The sequence below is a fragment of the Eurytemora carolleeae genome, unplaced genomic scaffold, assembly GCF_000591075.1.
Source record: "Eurytemora carolleeae unplaced genomic scaffold, Eaff_2.0 scaffold924, whole genome shotgun sequence".
NCBI classification, from domain to species: domain Eukaryota; kingdom Metazoa; phylum Arthropoda; class Copepoda; order Calanoida; family Temoridae; genus Eurytemora; species Eurytemora carolleeae.
Genome location: NW_019396884.1, coordinates 79,990 through 104,172, shown reverse-complemented (window position 1 = coordinate 104,172; position 24,183 = coordinate 79,990). Strand labels below are relative to the sequence as shown.

Sequence of the window (24,183 nt, the reverse complement as noted above, 5' to 3'; positions counted from 1 at the left end):
AACATTTGACATTTGGATTTGCACAAAGCGTTTGATTGATCAATATTATTATATTTATTTATGATATTATTTTCCACTAACTTTTTAGATTTATTGAAACATTTAGTGTAAACTTAAATTCATCATAACATATAATAATTTAAAATTGTTTCTTTTTAAGGATTTAGATTTAACTTCAGAAATAAATAAGATCTTCACACTTGACATTTGGATTTGCATAAAGCGTTTGATTGATCAGACTCAAAGAAGTTCGTAGTAAGATTTCGATTCTACTGGAGACCACCGGAGGGATTTTATTTTCACTGGAGGGGTTTCAAAAAATGCTTTTTACAATTTAAAACTTTACGCAGGGTAATTTACATTCCCCTGGAGGGATTCAGATAGCCTTCCTAGGGGTTTATTATTCCACTGGAGGGATTCAGATTTCTTTCCTGGGGGTTTATACTTCCACTGGAGGGATTCAGTTATCCTTCCTGGGGGTTTATTGTTCCACTGGAGGGATTCAGTTATCCTTCCAAAGGGTTTATAATTCCACTGGAGGGATTCAGATAACCTTCCAAGGAGTTTTTAAATCCACTGGAGGGATTCAGATATCCTTCCAAGTGGTTTATAATTCCACTGGAGGGATTTAGATATCCTTCCAAGGAGTTTTTAAATCCACTGGAGGGATTCAGATATCCTTCCTGGGGGTTTTATAATTCCACTGGAGGGATTCAGTTATCCTTCCAAGGGGTTTATAATTCCACTGGAGGGATTTAGATATCCTTCCAAGGAGTTTTTAAATCCACTGGAGGGATTCAGATATCCTTCCTGGGGGTTTATAATTCCACTGGAATTATAAACTCCCTAGATATATATCTGAATTCCTTAAATTGAATTATAAATCCCCCAAAAAGATATCTGAATCCCTCCAGTGGAATTATAAACCCCCAGGAAGGATATCTGAATCCCTTCAGTGGAATTATAAACCCCCAGGAAGGATATCTGAATCCCTCCAGTGGAATTATAAACCCCTAGGAAAGATAACTGAATCCCTCCAGTGGAATTATAACCCCCCAGGAAGGCTATCTGAATCCCTCCAGGGGAATGTAAATTACCCTGCGTAAAGTTTTGAATTGTAAAAAGCATTTTTTCAAACCCCTCCAGTGAAAAAGAATTCCCTCGGGTGGTCTCCAGTGGAGTCAAAATCTTACTACGAACTTCCGTGACTCGATTGATCAACTGTATTTTATTTTTTACATAATTTTTAGCGGATTTTATGTTATTGCAAATTTTAGTATAAATTTTAATTTTTATCATTAGTCATATATGCTCACATGGTTTTTTAGGATTTAGATCTCAAGAAGATGTATATACATATAAATATATATATATATGAATATATTATATGTATGTATATACATATGAATATATTTAGACAACTTACAAGCACCCAATTCAGCTGAGTATACCTTACTACGCTAATTAGTTATCTAATAATAGATAATTACCCACAGTGATCTCCATGATTATTAGATATTTAACCCATAGTAAGCTCTATGATTATTAGATATTTAAAACACAGTGAGCTCTTTAATTAATAGATATTTAACTCACAGTGAGCTCTTTGATTATTAGATATTGAACCCACAGTGAGCTCTATGATTGTTAGATATCTAACCCACAGTGAGCGTTATAACTATTATATATTTTACCCACAGTGAGCTCTATGATTAATAAATATTTAACCCACAGAAAGCTCTATGATTAATAAATATTTAACCCACAGTGAGCTCTATGATTAATAGATATTTAACCCACAGTGATCTCTATTATTATTTACCTGTTGTGCCAGAGCAGAAACCATTTACAGGTTTTCTCTATCTCTTGAGTTCCATATTCTAGTAATATCTCAGTAACCTTCTTCTTAGCTTCATTCAGGCTAACCTAGTAGAATAGTAGAATAGTTTATATCTATCTATCTATCTATCTATCTATCTATCTATCTATCTATCTATCTATCTATCTATCTATCTATCTATCTATCTATCTATCTATCTATCTATCTATCTATCTATCTATCTATCTATCTATCTATATATCTATCTATCTATCTATCTATCTATCTATCTATCTATCTATCTATCTATCTATCTACCTGTTTTCCTGATTCTCTAAATTCTCTGAGCCAATGAATAAACTTCTCATCTCCTATTGCAAAAAAGAAGTTTAGATGAATATAGAAGACTTTTAGAATAGAAGAATAGAAGTATAGATGCATATAGAAGGAAAGAAGTATAGAAGAATATTGAAGAATATAGAAGACTATTGGAATAGAAGAATAGAAGTATTGATACATATAGAAGAATAGAAGAATTGAAGAATATAGAAGAATAGAAGAATATAGGAGAATAGAAGTATTGATGAATATAGAAGAAAAGACGTATAGATGAATTTAGAAGAAGAAAAGTATAAATGCATATAGAAGGCTATTAGAATAGAACAATAGATGTATAGATGCATATAGAAGAAAAGAAGTATAGAAGAATATAGAAGAAGAAAAGTATAAATTAATATAGAGGAATAGAAGTATAGATGTATATAGAAGAATAGAAGCATAGATAAATCTAGAAGAATAGATGTATAGATGAATATTAGAGAATAGAAGTATAGATAAATATTTAAGAATAGAAGTGTTGATGAAAATAGAAGAATAGGAGAAAAGAAGAATAGGAGAATAGAAAAATAGAAGAATAGAAGAATAGGAAAAATTATAATAAAATTTATGCATAAAAAGAGGAATAGAATAAGTAAAGAATTGGAAGAGAAGAACAAAATAATAGAATTATAGAATATTAGAATAATAGAATAATAGAGGAATAAAAGTATAAACAAACTAAATAAAAATAATAGAAGGTAGAAAGCAGAAAAAAATGGGTAAGATAAGAAAAAATACAGAATTATAAATAGGTTTAGTCAAAGAAATAAAATTAAAATAAGGAAAAGAAAAAAGCGCAGGAAAGGTACTGCGGTGCATTAAACATTTCTAGAAATTATGATAATTCAAAAAGATAAAAGTTGAATAAATTTAGAACGGAAGTCACGGAAGTTTATAATAAGATTCCGATTCCACTAGAGTCTCCTGGAGTATCCTGGAGTCCAGTGGATTCCGCTGGAGTATTGAAGTCCACTGTAGTCCACTGGAGTCCACTGGAATCCACGGGAGTACACTGGAGTTCACTGGAGTCCATTGGACTTCACTTAAGTCCACTGTGGTCCACTGGAGTCCGCTGTAGTCAACTGTAGTCCACTGGAGACCACTGAAATCCACTGGAGTCCACTGGAGTCAACTGGTGTTTACTGAAGTCCAGTGGATTCCACTACAGTATTGGAGTCCACTGGATTCCACTCAGGAGCTGATACAGGATTTAAATGAGGGGGGAGAGGCTAGATTTATTTCGTAACCAAAACATCCAGATTTCGGAACATTTTTTTTTAAAGATAGATATTTTTCTTGTTTTGAACTAGGTTTTCTTTCCCTTAAGTGCTATTGAGGAGCTATATTGGTATTTCATGAGGGGGGGGGGGGCTACTAGGAGACGCTTGGGGGAGCGCTGAGGATAGGACAGCCAAGGTAAAACAATGTTGTAAAGCAAAACATAATGTGAAATTCTAGAAGAGAATTATTAAAAGATATATTTATCAAGAAGATGAATTGGAATGATTTATTAAAAAATACCTCGTTCTCTTGAAAAAGAATCATTGCTCGATGATTTATCAAGTTTTTCAGATTCTTTTACCCAACCCGACACTGTCGAATGATGAATACCAAACCTTAAATAATATAATGTTTTTATTTTTTCTTGATCTTGAGTTTACCGACAGTACCATTTGTGGTGCTATGGAAAAGCCCTCACCACCGATAGTTTAAAAAGGCATAAGGTGTAAGTAAAACAATATAAAATAGTAAATTGCACAGCAAGCTGCAAGATAGTTACTCATGAAGAGAATTGAACAACAGGATAGTATAAAATGGCGTCCAAGTTTTTGCGCATTTTCTTGTCTAAAAGTTTCCCTTCTGCGGCGTTATTGTGTTTATATTGGAACTGTTGAAGAACCATTACAACATGGTGTAGAGGCTGAGAGGTCTTTTAGATTAAATATATCAGCTCAAGAATATATAATTATAGAAACATCTTTTAGATTAAATATATCAGCTCAACAATAAATTTTAGAATAAATATAAATATCAGCTCAAGAATATATTTAAATTAAATAAATAAGCTCAAGAATATATGTTAGATTAAATGTATCAGCTCAATAATATATTTTAGATTAAATATATCAGTTCAAGAATATATTTTAGATTATATATATCAGCTCAAGAATATATTTTATATTAAATATATCAGCTAAAAATATAAAATTTTACACTAACATATTCCTACCGGAGGGGGGGGGGGGTAGGTTCCTAGGACCCCCTCAGCTTTTAAGGGAACTTGACTCAAAAGTATCGGTTTTAGACTGTTCACAATTTTTGGCTTTTCTAAGTAACACATTCCCCTTTTTTCGGGCTAAAACCTGGGTTTTAAACCTACTGCCTGAATTACCTTTTTTTTATCACTTACAACAATTTTTAGACCTAGCTTCAGTCTTGGAATTTTAGACATTTTATAACTTTTTGGAAAGCTTCAATTTTGAACCGATTTCTATTTTTTAATTTTAATTTTTCATCTTGAACCTTTTTGCTTTACATTCTATATTTCATCCTTTTCTAAAGGGTAACATTGTAAAACTTTAGGGACATTTTAAAATGGAGGGTTCTTTAAAATTACTTAAGAATTATATTAAAACTAGCCTTATAGGACGCTTCGCGCCCATCTTCTAAATTAATTGTGAATATGTTCTCTTTGTGTACATCGTAAAACAAAACAAAAATAATTCGCGGATTTTCACAAAAAATTTCGTGGATTTTCAAAATTTTAAAAAATTTAATGAAGATCGAATTTTGATGGAGACAAATATTTGAAATTTTGATCATTCATAAACCTTCCCTGTGGTCACGTGATGTCCCACAAAAAAATTGGGCCTGATCGGTTCAGCCGTTTTGACGTTTTATTGGATACAAACAAACAAACACCCAAACAGACAGACAAGCCAAATTTATATATAGATTCCCTTAAAATCATCAATATACGTGATTTATTGACAGTTTTTCAGAGTGGCTGCTTGTTAATAATTATATTAAAATATTGTAAAAAGCAAACAACAAGGAACGGTTTTATATTACAATTACTTTATATATTTTACAGGCTTAGACAGGGAATATATTGGTGGAAAAATATATTCAAAATATATAAAACTTAAAATATGAATACAATTAAAGTATATGTTACATTCATCAATATATTTAAAATATATGATACAAATGGTCAAAGAATATATTCATAATATATAATATAATAATTAAAGAACATATTCATAATATATAATACAATATTTAAAGAATATATTCAACTTCTAATTGCCAAGATATTTTTATCTGCAAAAAATCGTTATATGATGTTAACCAGAAATAAATTCAGTAAAAATGTACACTAGCGAAGGAATTGAGTTTTTGCCAGGAATTCAAATTTTCTAATCCATATATCGTTGCAACCTGATTGTGTAAACTTTTGATATTTCAATCTAAGATGATTAAAAACAGAATTCTTAGTTTGAAATATTATAGGTCTATACATCAGGAATGCAAAGATATAGAGATTAGAAAATCAGAATTTGTGGCTTAACCTTAACTTTAAATTTCCTCCTCCAGTACTCGCACTAGCAAACTAATTGATATCACAATACACAGCATGGTATTTTAGTGGGTCAGGAGGGGGGGAAGGGGGGCTGGTTTATGTCACATTCTTCTTTTTAAAATACCTATTTCAAGCCTTTTAACGATAATTACCAGTTTTTCGTCGGTTTTTAGAACTTCAATGCAGCATTACTACGACCTAAGCGGCCGAGCCTTATTTGACTTGAATAAGAGGTTTATGAATTATGGTGTACTCAGTAAATATTTCTGATCCCCCCCCTGATACCCCACTGTGCCACCTTTCACCCTTATAATAGCAATTGAAAAGATAAATGTCACCTTTTAGCAGTTTCCTTGAAAGTATGATCGACAGCAAACTTCCTGACTTCCTCCTTGAACCTGTTCAAGCTCTCCTCCCCCCTCTTCTTATACACAGCAATAGTTGTCAGGGTCGGCTTATTCAATTCAGGATCAATATATAGGGGATATCTCTCATCATGTACCTAGGGATATATATACAGGATATATATAGGATATATACAGGATATATACAGGATATATACAGGGTATGTACAGGATATATACAGAATATGTACAGGATATATACAGGATATATACAGGATATATACAGGATATATACAGGATATATACAGGATAAATACAGGATATATATACAGGATATATACAGAATATGTACAAAAAGGATAGAATGTTCGATATATTAAACACACTTTATATCCCTAGTATTCTGCTTCAAATTTAGAGCAAAATGTTTGAATTGAAAATTGGTTTTGTTAAGTTCGAAATATTGAAGAAAATGTTAGGATTTACTGTAACAGTTGTTTTACCTGTTTTAACTTTTTACAGTGAATACCGCACACCTCGCCACTGCTAAATTCTTCTAGTCTACTAGGTTCCAATGTTTTTGGTTCTATCCTAGAGGATTCCTTCTCATCAGGTTCCAATCCTGGTGTGACATGGGTTCTAGGTTCCCGTTCTGTAGGTTCTACTGAGCCAGATTCAAGCTCACATGTTTCACGTTTAATCTCCGGGTTTCCAGGAATACTCGGAGAATGTTTCTCCGAACCTTTGCCCGGTGTATTCTTCCCCGCACCCGGAGATTCAGTTCCGTCCCGGGATACAGTCTCCCTGCTCGTACTCAGGGAACTAGATATATAAACATAGAGATGTAAAGATTTATAGATATTTTTATATTCGGCTTTGTCTGTATAGTCTGTCTGTCTAAATACAGTAAAATACTAACTTGATCGGGCCCTCATCTTTTGGCAACCCACATGACCCCATGGAAACTTTGAGAATGATTAAAAATGGCGACTTTCTTCAGATAAAGAGTTAAATTTAAAATTTTTTATAGACTTATAGGGCGCTCTAGCTCATAATATTACAAGGGTATCTACTAGTACTTTTCTAGGTGTTTTTCCCAATGCAATTTTCTCAAGGGTGATTTTTTCTTAAAGTGGCGACTTCCCAAATGTGCAATTTCCCAAGCGGCAACTTCCCCAATGTTAGGTTTGGCCTTCTGAGGCGCCGCCACAGGCTGTTTAAGGGGCCGAGTGCTGAAGCTAGGATGGGGAAGGGGTCGAGCGCTGCGGCGAGAAAAGGCTACTGGGACTTGCGCTGCGGCTAGGACATACTTGGGAAGTTTCCATTTGGGAAATTGCATATTCTAGATATTGTTACCTGACTAGGGTATCTGTATCTATATCTTCTATCTCGCCTTGCCAGTTGCACAGGGAATCAAGGTTGAGGAACTCTGAGGATAAGGTTGGAAACTCCTCTAACCCTTCCAGGATACCACTACTGTACTCTAAATATTCAATATATTCTTCAATATTTCGAATGCATGTGAGAACAACATTTTAAATTTAAAAGTTACAACTTTTTGTTTAATGCAAGTTTTTAACATGGTTAAAAGTGAAGCAAGCAAACCAACATTTAAATAATATTTATTTATAACTTTGTATTATAAATACGGTACTTTGAGAACAGCTGTATCGGATCACTTTTTAAAATAGACCTATAATATCATAAAACAAAAGGATTAGTTTTAATCGTATATCTGCAGTAATATGTAATATGTATCGACAATATATCGAAGCGATAAAAACCAAGAAAGAGAAGAACTCAGGAGAGGTGGAAATCAATAAGGAATAGAACTAAGGAGAGGTGGAAATCAATATGGAGTAGAACTAGGGAGAGGTGGAAATCTATAAGGAGTAGAACTAAGGAGAGATGGAAATCAATAAGAAGTAGAACTAAGGAGAGGTGGAAATCAATAAGGAGTAGAACTAAGGAGAGATGGAAATCTAGAAGGAGCAGAACTAAGGAGAGGTGGAAATCAAGAAGGAGAAGAACTAAGGAGAGGCGGAAATTAATAAGGAGTAGAAATAAGGAGAGGTGGAAATCAAGAAGGAGAAGAACTAAAGAAAGGTGGAAATTAATAAGGAGTAGAACTATGGAGAGGTGGAAATCAAGAAGGAGAAAAACTATAAAGGCTGGGGGTCTGAATCTATGTACAGCCTGTAAAAGGTCTTAGAGAATATGTATAGGGTTGAAATGCATGTTCATAGCCAAATTTTTCAAGGCCAGCTCATAGAAAAAAAATTAGACCGATAATTTCAATAGTTTGGATGCTATGGGAGGGTTCAAAAAATGCCTATAAAGAAACTAAAATGTGAGAAAAAAAAAATATTCTTTTTCCTCTTATTTTACAACTGATGAGGAAATATTTGTGATGCTAAATCCATCTGAAAAGCACAGGAAAAAGCAATGCTTCCTAATTCTTAGCTCATTCATTCATAATTTGACTAGAAAGTTAAGAAAGTGAGTAAGGCATCAAATTTGATTTGCATTTTGCTTTTGATGCCTTCAAACATTGTTTATGATGCTTGCTTTCAAATTATACTTTTGACGTTTTACCACACGGTCAAAGCATCCAAAGTGTTGAAATTGAAAAACTAGTTCATTGTTTATTGTTTATATATATTGCATATTAAAACTAACCTATGAGTTCATGTTGCTGTTGCGTATCTATTAAACCTGTTTTAATAAATATTGGTGAGATAGGTAGATTAGAATCAGTATGGTGGGGAGCCAGCATTATTTCATTTCCTAACAATTCACATATTTTTTTTTCTCCAATAGTTTCTAAGATAAGGTTGGAGTAGGGAAGGGGTGCAGAGAATACATGTACATCCACCCGCCCCCCCCCCTCGTTGAAATTGGATAAAAAAGATGCATTACAACAACTATTCTCAAAACTACATATCCGCTTACTTACAACAGAAGATTGGTGATTTACATTTTACAGTCCTTATTCATGTATAGGTTAGATAAGCATATAATTTTGAAATTAAACACTTTTTTCAAGAAAGTTATTGGCAAGACATGGTAGATGAGGTGAGAATGCTGTATTTAGATAAATATTTGAAAAATCATTTGAGACGTTTGTGCGGTGTATCCAGAGAGAGTAAAAATCCTCCTGAATTGTCAAACCTGCCCGGGGGGCATGCAGGGCCACAACCGACAGGAAGAGAAAAGAAAAATATGTATAAAAATATGTTTTCCCTGACAAGGTTAATGGTAGAATATCTCTGACGGGAATTATGCGGTTAGGAAATTGTTCCTCTCCCGGAGTAGGGAATTGTTCCTCTTGCGGAGTAGGGAATTGTTCCTCTCGCGGAGTAGGGAATTGTTCGTCTCGCGGAGTAGGGAATTGTTCCTTTTGTGGAGTAGGGAAATGTTCCTCTCGCGGAGAAGGGAAATGTTCCTCTTGAGGAGCAGGGGCAGGATCTCCAGGTTTCTCCAGAGGGATAAAACGAGATAAATCTAAACAAATTCTTTTATTATGTTTTTAATATTTGTCTTTGAATTGACAAAGAAATTTTTATAATTTATATTTAACAATTTACTTATTTATTATTTAAATCATTTGTCTCTTTTTTGAAAAGGTACTAAACATAACAAGTCTTTTCCTTCTTGATATGATAGTATTTAATATGATTGACTCTGAAGTGGCGGTAGGGTAGGGGGTGATTTTACTTATAGAGCATTTTTATGTTTGTAAACACCCTAATCCTATCCCTTCCCATCCCAACACACACTATAATCTCATCCCTTCCCATTCCCCCACACACCTTAATTCTATCCCTTCCGATCCCTTCCCATCCAACCAACACACATCTAATCCTATATCTGTAATAAATACAGTAATCCCCATATTTGTTAAGCTAAACATACCTAGATATACATGAGCTACGGAGCATGATTAAACATGCATTGTGATAAGATTAACTACGTTTATATATATCCATGATAATCTTCTAAATATGTATATTCAACTTAAACTACATGTGTGGAGAAAGCTTAACTACTTTATATCTATCTTCGCTAATCTGATAATTACGTACTAGAGATGTCAACGTTTTGATTTTTCTAGATTTTAGCTTTCGTTACGATAGTGTTCATCAAAAGTATAAACGTTTGAAACGTTACCTTTCACATTATGAAATTTTATGGCATAGAGTAATGTTACGTAATGAATTTTCTGCACTTGAATAGCTTATACAACGTTAAGCTTTAGTAAATGTTAGCAAAAAAAAGTAAGCTCCGTAACACTTTTGCATTTCCTGTTTTCAAAAACTTGCCGCCCAAGGTTGCGTTAATGCTTTTGTAATATAACAACACTTTTTTAACGTTCCGCTTTCACACAAGATAAATATTTTTAGAGACCTTACGTTACACTTTCACTTGATTTGAAAACTAAAAGATGACAAACGTTTTGCTTTCATAAAACTTCATTTGGGCATAACTCTGCATGTTGCAATGCATTTCAGTGCAAAGAATAGTTTTTGCAGTTAACGTTACGGTTTATCTTATATTTTCCAATATAAACTCTTTTAATTACGTTTAGAAAATTTACTAAAATGCAACTTTTCTTACGTTACGATTTATCAAAACGTTATTGTGAAAACTTTTTTGTTACACTTTTTTACAACTGGCAATCAAAACTGTTTATTCGTTTCGTTTCTAAGAAAAATTTTAAAAAATGTTCTATAATACGTACATTATACCTAAACAATGCTGTATATATCTCTAAAAAGTGTTCTGGAGCATCTAGGTAAATCAGAGTAATATTTTTGTTTGTTTACTCCTAGCTTGAATTTAGGTCAAATCTTTACACAGAAATTATTACAGTAAGCTAACTGTAAACACTGGTTGAATGGTTCGGATAAACTTCTTTTATTCATTTTAATATATATGGACTGCTATCCCTGTGTAATAAAACCCGGCTACCAAGTTCAGTAGTTTTGAATATTCTAAGGGCGAACTGCATGTATCCTATTTTATAAATTTATATGTAAAGTTAGGGGATAGTCGAGTTTGAAGGAATATTCTAGAACTTTTATACACAAACTTGTTTCATGTGCTATTCATGCTAATCTACTTATAATTACGCGAATCTAGTTGTAATCACGCTGATCTAGTTGTAATCACGCGAATCTAGTTGTAATCACGCTGATCTAGTTGTAATCACGCTGATCTAGTTGTAATCACGCTGATCTAGTTTAATAACGCTGATCTAGTTGTAATCACGCTGATCTACTTATAATTACGCTAGTCTAGTCGTAATTACGCTGAACTAGTTGTAATCACGATAGTCTAGTTGTAATCACGATAGTCTACTTACAATTTCCCTAATCTAGTTGTAATAATGCTAATATAGTTGTAATCACGTTTTATTCACACTGATCTAAATGTATTCAAACTGATCTAGATGTATTCACACTGATCTAGATGAATTCACACTGATCTAGTTGTATTTACACTGATCTAGTTGTATTTACACTGATCTATATGTATTCACACTAATCTAAATGTATTCACACTGATTTATATGTATTCACAACGATCTAGATGTATTCACACTAATCTAGATGAATTCACACTGATCTAGATGTATTCACACTGATCTAAATGTATTCACATTGATCTAGATGTATATTCACACTGATCTAGTTGTATTCACACTGATCTAGATGTATTAACACTGATCTAGATGTGTTCACATTGATTTAGATTTATTTATACTTTAGTTTGACTTTGCCTTTATAGACACTGAATAACTAATTTGCATCCCCAAATATGTAATTTAAATTGTACAGTGTACAATTTACAATGTACTGTGCAATTTAAATTGTACAGTGTACAGTTTACAATTTACAATGCACTATGCAATTGTAAAGTGTACAGATTACAGATTGATCAGTAAAGAGCTAGCTGTTGTGCGTGCATGAACTATGTAAGTTGTATAAGATGTTTAAATATACAATAATATATAAATATTTGAAAAATTAAAATGAATTCCTACCTGCCGGAAAAGAAAGTATTGGTTCTTTCCGAATAATTTTGCGCTGTGATTCATTCTCAGAATTTTCTAAAATATAAATAAATGAAAATATACCATCTGACATTTAATCCAGTTAGCTACGAGATAAATCTGGATTTTCGTGGATTTTAACATTTAAACAAAAATCGAATTTGGTGGAAATTCTCTTGAAAATTCAATAAAAAGATCGAAAGATTTTTAATACTTTTGAAGGGACACATCTAATCATAATTTCGAGTGACCTCTAGACAAAGAGGACAATGTCTGATTCACACCAGTACCCTTTAAACCTTTGCCTAATAACCCCAAGGAGAATTGAATAGAAGGAGGGGGCGATAGTGTTTCCGTACACTTTATTGTGACGTTTTTGGACTGCTGGAGAACTAGTTTTTGCGTAACAACAATAACAAAGGCAGCCGATCTAATGTAAACAAACATGAGTTAGTAAACTGTGAAATTAGTATTATCTTGTTAAAAAAGATTAAAAAAAGTTAAGGATTTTAGTTTTATACGAAAAGGACCTTATTACAGAGACATTTTCAATCAAATTCAAGGTTATCCTGCCCCCCCCCCCAAGATGTCTGTTTATCACTTTTGTTATTGTTTACAATCTTTATTATTGTTGTTACGCAAAAACTAGTTCTCCAGCAGTCCAAAAACGTTACAGTAAAGTGTACGGAAACCCCATCGCCCCCTCCTTCTATTCAATTCTCCTTGAAAAACCCTAAAAACTCCTGTATGAAAATCCAGACAGTCCAGAAAATTTTTTTAAAATGAAAAGATAAATAATATTATTCTTTAAATATAAAAAAGCTTCTTAACAAAGTTTTCATCAATTACAAGCGTCAAGTCCGTCTAGTCCAGGGGCGGATACCCCTGAATTTGGAATTTTTTGTTCCTATTTTCAGAATAGCTTCTCAATAGCATGCTTAAGGGAAAGAAACCCTAGTGCAAAACATGAAAAATATCTTAATAAACTATAACGTGTGAAAAGTTAAAAATCTAGTTTTTTAGTCTTTAGTCATTAATTTTGACTCTTTTGAGTCTTTTAAGTCAAAAAAATTTTCACATGCGGCGCGATTTTTTGTTCCCAATTATGAATTTTTTTGTTCCTAAAAAATCCGCCCTTGGTCTAGTCAGTAAAGTTTTAAAGGGTACTTGGTGGTGTGAATCGGACTCGCTGCTCTAAAAAAAGGTCATTTGACATTATTATTATTATTTAATTTGATAATAAATAAAAGGGCCGGACAATAAATATTTTAATAGAGAAAAGAAGGTTTATATCATAGAATAATTAAAATAACAGATAGTACACTAGATGTAATCAGGGGTCAATATAATTCCCTTTTCAATCCCATTTGGGATTGACAAATTTGAAAGAAATGGGGGCAAATTCATTATTATTTATTTTTTTGTTATTTAGCAAACTTTCAGCTAAAAAATATTTGAGTAAGAGTTTAATAAACTAGCAAACCTTCAGCTAAGAAATATTTAAATAAGAGTTTAGAAAATAGCAAACTTTCAGCTAAAAAATATTTGAGTAAGAGTTTAATAAACTAGCAAACCTTCAGCTAAGAAATATTTAANGTTATTATTATAATCAATAATGACTATTTTGTTTTTACGATACAAGTTTTATTCACTCTGCAATTAACTATTATTATTATTATTATTATTGTTATTATTATAATCAATAATGACTATTTTGTTTTTACGATACAAGTTTTATTCACTCTGCAATTAACTATCATGAAAAAACACTTTATTGCTTTTTCTTTAATTTAATTATTATTATTAGGAAACGATACCGATTCATATTGATGGTAAAACTTTTGAGCTCGTGATACCCAGTAGACATGCTTTTAGATTAAGGTTTAATTCTGGAAAATGTTTCCATTTCTGGCAATATTATGAAATCATTTGTTAATGATTTCTCCGTTAACTCCAGAAACTATGACAGAAAGCGCGTAGAGACCGGAACTAGAGAGCGCGTAGAGATCGGAACTAAAGAGCCCGTAGAGACTGGAACTAGAGAGCGCGTGCATAATAACACATGGCTGGTTTAACCCACTTTAACCCTAAGAAGACATAGGGATAAAATCCGAGCTGCTGATGACGCAAATTATTACTATGATTTTACCCTTGGTTTAATTTAGTTTACCATGGTTAGAATCCGATTTTACCATGGTTAGAATCCTATTTTACCATGGTTAGAATCCGATTTTACCATGGTTAGAATCCGATTTTACCATGGTTATAATCTGATTTTACAATGGCTAGAATCAGATTTTACAATTGTTAGAATCTGATTTTACAATGGTTAGAATCCGATTTTACCATGGTTATAATCTGATTTTACAATGGTTAGAATCTGATTTTACAATGGTTAAAATGTTTCAAGTTTCGGTCTCAGATCTTAAGTCTCACCATTTCTGTTTTGATTTGGGCTTTCTGAGCAGCAGAACACGGCATAATCTACAATATGAATAGATTAATGAAAAATTCGAACAAAAAATAAGTGAAAGTTTGAAAACCAAAGAGCATAGATTAGTATAGAATGGAATTAAGTAGAAAAAAGTGTAAAACCGCTATTTTGTTTTACTGTTTTCGTAATGCAGGTGTACTTCATACCTTTGTGCTATATACTCTTTTGGGCCCTTTTTATAAAAAAATCTCCGTTCTCTGTTGAAAAAAAACCAATATACCATTTACAGACAGAGTAGTAAACCAGGTACAGACAGTAGTAAACCAGGAACAGACAGTAGTAAACCAGGTACGGACAGTAGTAATGCTGGTAGAGACAGAAATAAACCAGTAAACCAGATACAGAAGGTAGTAAACCAGTAAAGACAGTAGTAAACCGGTACGGACAATATTAAACCACGTACAGACAGTAATAAAACGGTACGGACAGTTGTAAACCAGGTACAGCCAGTAGTAAACCAGGAACAGCCCGTAGTAAACCAGGTTCAGAAGGTAGTAAACAAGGAACAGACAGTAGTAAACCAGGTACAAAAGGTAGTAAACCAGTACAGACAGTAATAAACCAGGTACAGACAGTAGTAAACCAGGTACAGACAGTAGGAAACCAGGTACAGACAGTAGTATACCAGGTAAAGACAGTAGTAAACCAGGTAAAGACAGTAGTAATTCAGGTACAGACAGTAATAAACCAGGTACAGACAATAGTATACCAGGTACAGACAGTAGTAAAGTAGGTACAGACAGTAGTAAACCAGGTACAGACAGTAGTAAACCAGGTACAGACAGTAGTAAACCAGGTACAGACGTCAGACAGGTAAAAAACTGCTTATTTCTAGGTGCACCTGACTTCATTAGCTAAAAATGTTATTCTTATTAAGTGGTGTTTAAAATACAATTTTTACAATAATAAGTTCTATCCATTCCATTCTATTAGTTGTTTTTCTCTTTTTAATAAATATTTTTTTGTAATTTATCTTGAATCCTTGAACCCTCCCCTACCAGTTTTGATGTATTCCCCTAACCTCTAAGATGAAAGGATGAACTTACAATTTTTATCTCGTTTTCTCTCCCCCAGGAAATGATTACTGTATCATTTCAGCCCCTTGGAGAAATATTCCATTTCTTTCTCTTTCCCCAGAATAAAGTAGGCAACCTTACAACCCCCAGCATATAGCAGGCAACATTACTCAACCCCCAGCATATAGCAGGCAACATTATTCAACCCCCAGCAAATAGCAGGCAACCATACAACCCCCAGCATACAGCAGGCAACCTTACAACCCCCAGCATATAGCAGGCAACCTTACAACCCCCAGCATATAGCAGGCAACATTACTCAACCCCCAGCAAATAGCAGGCAACCTTACAACCCCCAGCATACAGCAGGCAACCTTACAACCCCCAGCATATAGCAGGCAACCTTACAACCCCCAGCATATAGCAGGCAACCTTACAACCCCCNTAGAGGTTTAGCACGTAAAACTGAAAATTAACATTTTTTCTTAAAGTTTCTGTTTCTCTGAGACCTTTACATTAACTCTTTCTCCGCCCATCTTCCTTAAAAACCCCTCCCCCTCCTCTTCTAAACTACACCCCTCCTCCCTCCTCTAAACTACACCTCTCCTTCCTCCTCAATACTACACCTCTCCTTCCTCCTCTAAACTATACCACTCCCTCCTTCTCTCAACTATACCACTCCCTCCTCCTCTAAACTACACCCCTACCTCCTGTAAACTACACCCCTGCCACCTCTAAACTACGAACACCCTCCTCTAAACTACACCCCTCCCTCCTGTAAACTATACCACTCCCTCCTCCTCTAAACTACACCCCTCCCTCCTCTAAACTACACCCCTCCCTCTTATAAACTTCACCCCACCCTCCTCTAAACTTCACCCCACCCTCCTCTAAACTTCACCCAACCCTCTTCTAAACTAGTGCTCATGTAAATATTTAGAGTGCTCTACTGGAATTTTGCTCTTGTAAAATGTTTAGAGTTCTTTAGGGACCCTCCTCCCCTCTCTAAACTAGTGCTCTTATGGAATGTTTAGAGTGCTCTAATGAAATGCTTTAGAGTGCTCTTGTGAAATGTTTAGAATGCTCTAGAACAATGTTTAAAGGGCTCTAGAACAATGTTTAGAGTGCTCTAGAACAATGTTTAGAGGGCTCTAAAACAATGTTTAGAGGGCTCTTGAACAATGTTTTGAGTGCTCTAGAACAATGTTTAGATTGCTCTAGAGCAATGTTTAGAAGGCTCTAGAGCAATGTTTAGATTGCTCTAGTGGAATGCTGAACAAAATATTAAATAATCTAGAAAACAAAATAACTGAAGACATAAAGCACTTTATACACAATTTAATTTAATATATTTGATTTAGGATAAAATTTATTTTCTTGCTTATTTTCAAATTCTAATTCAAAGAATTCTTTTCAACACAATTTTCATAGTTTAGAATCTTATTCTTAATTTCAACTTTCAAGTTTTCATAGCCAACTTGTACCCCCCCCCCCCCCTACACCCATCTAATTCCTTCAAGAGACTGACTTGGAATCCACGTTTTACAGACTGCTGGTATTGTACGTCAATTCCAATAGAAAACGTAAACATTAGCTTACAGTTACAAGTAATGGTAATACGTTTATTATCAAAGAATGAATTTTCGATTTCCTTAAAAAACCCCAGTCATTTTTACCAAATGTCCTGCTTTTCTTGTACTATTCTGGTTTGATAATCTCTAGGAGAGAGGGTTGACCCCCCCCCTAGGGACCCTAGGTTAATGTGTGAATTAGGGGAAGTATGGGGGGGGGGGGAACAAGTTACAAGTTGTAATATAACCTCAGTACAGTTTTCCTTGATGGTTTTGATAATGCAAGTATAAAATAGATCAGGATATTCTAGTAAAGCATGCAATTTTATTGGGGTGCAGGGGGGGGGTAGAGGTTCAAGTATATGGGAGGGGGGTATACAGATAAAGAAGGGGGAAGAGAGAATGTTCGTTTGTTTGTATCTAATAAACGTCAAAACGGCTGAACCGATCATATCCAAATTTTGTTTGGGACCTCACTTGACCCTAAGGAAGGTTTATGAATAATCAAAATTTCACAAATTAACCTCCAAAAAATTCGATTTTCAAAAAAATTTGAAAATCCACGAAAATTTTTATAACATCTGCGAACTTTTTGATTGTTTTTGTTTTACATTGAAAACGAAGAGAAAATGTCCAATTAAAATGGAAGATGATCGCGAAGCGCCCTGAAAGCCTAGTATAATATAAAAGGAAAAAAGAAGAACAAATAAAAGAAAGCAGATTCTAGCTTTTACTTGAAAATGATTTCATGACAGAGTTTTGATAATTTCCTTTTAGATCAAGATCAAGAGCTCATAGGGGTTATTTAGCCAATCATTTCCAGTACCAGCTATCACTAGCCTACATGTAGGATGTAAATACATATATGTATATATATATATATATTTAGCCAACCATTTCCAGTACCAGCTATCACTAGCCTACATGTAGGATGTTAATACATATGTATATATATATATTTAGCCAACCATTTCCAGTATATGTAGACTGTACACAATATTTTATTATGCGTACAGTATCAAAATATCCGTTTTAAAACAAAGAATGTTCCATTTTAGATATTTGTTAAGAATCAAAAAATTTACAAATAAATGTTTTTTTTGGTCTTAAATCAAACAATATTAGAAATATCAAACAAACTGTGTTCATTGGATCGAGATTGGATCTTTAATATTTTTTAAATTGAAAAATGGACCTCCCCAATATTTAAGATATAGTTGTTAACTTTAGTTTTCAAACATTCTTCATTTAATCTTTAGAAATAGATTAATATAGTACAGAACCTTAAACTCTAATATTCCTGCTTTTCTGAAGGCCCATTTAGCTCTAGCCTGCAGCAAACTCTTGGATATTCTCTTCCCAGACTTCTTACAAGCACATCTAAATATTAGAATCTTTTATTTTAAATAAGTTGAAAAATAATTATTATCTTTTTATAATATGTCTGCTTATTGTTTTTTTGTATTTATCATATAATCCCGACCCAAGTTTCTCTTCTGAGGTTTGCCTCTAATTTTATAAGTGTAAGTTTTTGTCGATTTTATCTAAAGAAAATATAGAAATGAAAAAGCCATTAAATCAGATTTATTCAAAAAAAAATACTGATAATTACAAATGTTTTACTGCGCTAATTCTTTTGTGTTTTTTTTCTGGTTGTTTCTTTTTGCGTTTTTTAATTTTTCTGTGTTTGGTTTATTTTTGTTATTTTCTGGTTTGTTTCTGGTTTGTTTCTGGTTTGTTTCTGGTTTTGTTTCTGGTTTGTTTTGGGTTTGTTTCTGGTTTTGTTTCTGGTTTGTTTCTGGGTTGTTTCTGGTTTTGTTTCTGGTTTGTTTCTAGTTTGTTTCTGGTTTGTTTCTGGTTTGTTTCGGGTTTGTTTCTGGTTTTGTTACTGGTTTGTTTCTGGGTTTGTTTCTGGTTTTGTTTCTGGTTTGTTTCTGGTTTGTTTCTGGGTTTGTTTCTGGTTGTTTCTGGTTTGTTTCTGGTTTGTTTCTGGTTTGTTTCTGGTTTGTTTCTGGTTTGTTTCTGGTTTGTTTCTGGTTTGTTTCAGGTTTGTTTCTGGTTTGTTTCTGGTTTGTTTCTGGTTTGTTTCTGGTTTGTTTCTGGTTTGCTTCTGGTTTGCTTCTGGTTTGTTTCTGGTTTGATTCTGGGTTGTTTCTGGTTTGCTTAGACCGGAACTGCGTCAGACCTCTCAGCAACCACCAGATAAGATTTTAGAAGATTATGTGATTACTGTATGTTTTCAAGTTATTCTAGTTTATCTGATATTATTGCATTTATTTCATTTAACATCTACCCCCTCCTGCCCCCACGTAATTATAAAGACACTTTTTGTTTAATAAGCTACTCTTTTTCTATTTCTTCATAGTTCGTCCCAGTCAAGGTACTAATGGAATGAAAGTTATTTCAGAGGTGTACGCATTTTTTGTACTGCAGTGTACTATATTTGGGCGGAAAAGTAAACCATGTCACAGCCTGACATGGAATCCATTTTCACAAAAATAATCTATGAAATATTCTGGTCATAGGAAACTATTATGTGAATTTTCAAAATGATCAAATTTAAATGCTTTTAACCTCCTGGGATACTAAACGAACACTGATGCATCTATTTTTGTTTATAAAGTCCGCCCAGAGAGAACTGGTTTCAATATGTACGCAGAGCATACGCGACCGCAATTAACTTTCTTTGCATAAGTACCTTGGTCCCAGTCTTCAAGGAAGTATACTGCACTGTAGTCTGTTCTGTGTACATTGTACTGCACTGTAGTGCATACTGTGTTTACTATGTTCACTGTACTGTACTGTAGTGTACTGTGTATACTGCACCGTAGTATACTGGAGTGTACTGTTTATTGACTCTACTATACTGTACACTATAACGTACTGTGTATACTGTACGGTACTGTACCTCCAAATCCAAAGATGTTGTTCAAGTTTTTCTGAAACTATTCTTGTCTGTCGCCAGGTAGAGAGCTAAAAATAAGACAGAGTTATTTCAAAGTTGAGTTAAAGTATGAATTACAGGGCTACCAACAACAAAATGAGACTTCATAGCTCAGAGACGACCGTACTACCATTATCTACCATTATCTACCAATATCTACTTTTATCTACCATTATCTACAAATATTTACAATTTTCTACCTTTATCTACATTTATCTACCTTTTTCTACCAATATATACCATTATCTACTATTATCCACCAATATCTACCGTTATCTACCAAATCTACCGTTATCTACTAATATCTACCATTTCTACCTTTATCTAATATTATATAACATTATCTACCTTTATCTACCATTATCTAACCATATCTACCATTATCTGCCAAAATTTAACATTATCTACCTTTATCTACCAATATCTACCAATTTCTATCATTATCTACCAATATGTACCAATTTCTAGCATTATCTACCAACATCTACATATGTTTACCTTTATCTAGCTTTATCTACCTCTATCTACCATAATCTACCTTTCCAATTAAAACGTTATACTATTCAATACAACAGAAAGATGCAATACTCGATATGGCAAGAACAAACAGTGTAGATAATTAATTCTTTATATTTGAAACTAGCTGAAGTACCCGGCGTTGCCCGTGAAATTAAAAAAATATAATTTTGAAGAAAAAAAATCAAATTGAATTTTACAAAAATAAATACATATATGAGCAAAGAGCTTTATTATATAGATTAACACCCCTAAGCCCTGACTATTCTCCTTTATCCTACAATATCATAGTTTTACCTTGGGACTTGATTTTGCTAGTGAGGACAGTGTCGGAATATCATCTGGTAGTTTAGAACCTTCAATCCTAGTTTCTATTCTATCTTCATGATTGTCTTCACAGATTTCTTGATTGTCATCAGGGTTACATTGGTTCTTTGAAGGTTCTGTACAGAGACACAGGGCGGAGGAACAAACTTTACAAGCTGGTTCCTCCTTGATTTCAGGAGTTAAAACCTCAGGGATCTTTTCATTCATACAGTTTCCCAATGAGGAGAGAAGAAACTCATTGGATTTGGAAAACTTAAAATCATGTTCTTTAGCCTCGACTATTGTAAATGTGTCGAACTTTCCATCAACGAATGATTGTACTAAAGCATTTGTATAATCTGAATATGAGCATTTTGAGAATTTTATACCGTCAATAGGGTCTGATTGTCCAGCTTCAGTTAAAGGCGAAATGTAGATCTCATCATTAAATTCCAAAGTGGAAGAGGTAGACGAGAGTTGGTCCTGAGAAATGGGAGAGTTGTGTTGAAAGGATGTTGAACTGAACTCCTGAGGTAAAGGTGAGGTAGGTAGGAGGTCTGGTATAGGAGATGAGGAGATAGTGGATATTGGAGAGGAGGAGAGATGCCTACTAAACCCTACAGTAGAAGGAGAACTCCTTGAAGAGTGGGTGGATGGAGATTTAGAGATCTGTGAGGTGGGGGACAGGGCAACATGGTATTGAGGAAGGAAAGGAGAATGTGGGAAATCAAGTCCTGAACTGATGGAGAGTGGTGGTGAGAGTATATCAGGGTGTGTCAGGGAGTTAAATTCAGGAGAAGCATCGCTTATATTCAGCTCCTCATAATCAGATCCTGGCGGGGTCGGGGCTAAATAGTCAGGTTTCTTTAAACCCTCAACCATACTTAGTTGGAATCCTTGATCTTGGGAATCTTTTCCCATTAACTTAACATCTTCTTCAATTCCCTCCACATTGAAGGGAGGTGTTTCCCCTGAATTCTGATGTGAGTCCTGAAGAGATAAAGTTTTCTGATTCTGGTAAGATAATTCAGTTTCACCAAACTTTTTCATCAGAGTGGCAAACTTAGTGACCGGGTTCTGGCTTGGGACTAGCAATAAGGATTGGATAGGTTTAGGAATACCTGATGTAACACATGGTTTACTAATACCATCTTCATGTCGTGGTTTACTAATACCATCTTCATGACGTGGTTTACTAATACCATCTTCATGACGTGGTTTACTTATACTTTTACTACTTCTATAGGCGGGACTAGATTTACTAACACCATGCCCGGGCCTTGGTTTTAATATACATTCACTATGTATTGGGTTTTGTTCCCTGGGTTGGCCCAGGTTTCTACGGGTTTCTGATACACAACTACTTGACTGGTTCACTTGGTCATAGAGGTTGGATTTAGCAGCTCGTTCCTTGAGTTTAGGGTCTAAGGGTCTATTCTCAAGTTTAGGGTCTAGGGGTCTATATTTTAATCTATTGTTGGAGTCTAAAGGTTCTAAAGAACTACGCCTAATCTTCATGTTTGATCACATCTGACCTGAAAAAAAATATTTTATGAGACAGATTGTTTCTGGCGAGAGAGAAGAACCAATATGAAGCAAGAAACAAGGAGATAGAGCAGTAAAATAATAAAAATAAAACATTTTAAAATTTAGAAAAGAAAGGAAAAGAGAAAAATAATGGTTCTAATGTTTTATAGATTATCTGAACATGAAACACATTTTAACTTTTTAACAAAGTTTAAGTTTTATCCTAAACTTGGTAAACTTTGGGAAATATATTTTAAAAGATTAAAAAACAAATTCTCTTTATTTTACACCTTCCTCTATTTTATATTTGCTTCTAGCTTTATTCTTCCTTTTGGACAATTTGGACTTTTTTGACAATTTGGACTTTTTGGACAATTTGGACTTTTTTGATAAAAATATTCAGATTCTTTAAGCACGTGACTGAAAAGTTTCTCTAATAAAGAGTAAAATAAAAATGTAAAATTTTAATTTATTCAGCCATCACGTTTTTGTAAATAATAAATCACAAGTGTAAGCAAAAGTTTTTTTTTTCGAATCTAGAAATGTTAAAATCATAAAAATCGGTTAAAATAAAATTAATGTAGTAATAGGAAAAAATAATTGGCAAAAAATCGACTTTTTAGCAGAAATTTGCCAGAGTCCTCAAAAATAATAGTATTTTGGCCCCAGATCAACCAATTAGAGGCGCAACTTTAGATACCCATAGCGACATGTGTCGAAAAAATTGAAAAATCGACCTCCATTTGTGATCGTTGATTTTTAAAAGTGCTTACGCTGACCCATTTAAAAAAAATCAAAAATAATTTTCATAATGTTTTTTTGTAAGCTTAATTAAACAATTTCTTTAATTTTTATTTTTGAAATCCTTAGTCTTTAATTTCGTATTTTACTATAGGATTCTTTTCTACCTCTCTTCCATATACCCACACCCCTATTATACCTCTCTCTCATATACCCACACCCCCATTATACCTCTCTTTCATATACCCACACCCCACTCTCCATCGGACCATCACACAGAGGAGTTAAAAGGTCACAAAGTTGTGCCAATATTATCACAAAGTTGTGCCAATATTATAACAAAGTTGTGCCAATATTATCACAAAGTTGTGCCAATATTATCACAAAGTTGTGCCAATATTATCACAAAGTTGTGCCAATATTATCGTAAAAATTTGACCTCCTCCTTCTGTCTAAGCAACAGTCTATAGCCTTTCCTCTCCTTTTTACTCCCCCCTTTTACCTTTCATCCCCTTTACTCCCCTCCCTTTTACCTCTCATCCTATTTACACCCCTCTCTTTTACCTCTCATTCTCTTTACCCCCTCCCTTTTACCTTTCCACACCCCTTTACTCCCCTCCCTTTTACCTTTCCACACCCCTTTACCCCCTCCCTTTTACCTCTCATCCTATTTACCCCTCTCCCTTTTACCTCTCATCCACATTACCCCCTTCCCTTTTACCTCTCCTCCCCTTTACCCCTCTCCCTTTTACCTCTCATCCTATTTACCCCCCTCCCTTTTACCTCTCATACTATTTACCCCCCCTCCCTCCCTTTTACCTCTTCTTCCCTCCCTGGTTACCCAGTATTTCGTGTAAGAAGGCAGGAGAGCCTACTGCAGTAGTAATTA

General features: G+C 34.0%; 1 protein-coding gene across 1 annotated transcript in view; it reads right to left on the bottom strand.

Moving 5' to 3' along the window:
* The window catches only part of LOC111709726 (uncharacterized), a 33,795-nt gene extending 11,206 nt beyond the window's left edge, over nt 1-22,589 (bottom strand). Inside the window, exons 1-13 of the mRNA XM_023483614.1 lie at nt 21,018-22,589; nt 20,169-20,233; nt 18,544-18,640; nt 18,087-18,180; nt 12,171-12,236; nt 9,368-9,628; nt 8,804-8,911; nt 7,481-7,607; nt 6,628-6,946; nt 6,119-6,282; nt 3,719-3,813; nt 2,138-2,190; nt 1,823-1,926 (exon numbers count right to left, since the gene is read on the bottom strand). Of these exons, the coding sequence (XP_023339382.1) occupies nt 1,823-1,926; nt 2,138-2,190; nt 3,719-3,813; nt 6,119-6,282; nt 6,628-6,946; nt 7,481-7,607; nt 8,804-8,911; nt 9,368-9,628; nt 12,171-12,236; nt 18,087-18,180; nt 18,544-18,640; nt 20,169-20,233; nt 21,018-22,544 (3,080 nt within the window). The 5' untranslated portion in view covers nt 22,545-22,589. The remainder of the gene's footprint in view (nt 1-1,822; nt 1,927-2,137; nt 2,191-3,718; nt 3,814-6,118; nt 6,283-6,627; nt 6,947-7,480; nt 7,608-8,803; nt 8,912-9,367; nt 9,629-12,170; nt 12,237-18,086; nt 18,181-18,543; nt 18,641-20,168; nt 20,234-21,017) is intronic.
* Nucleotides 22,590-24,183: the final 1,594 nt, after the last annotated feature.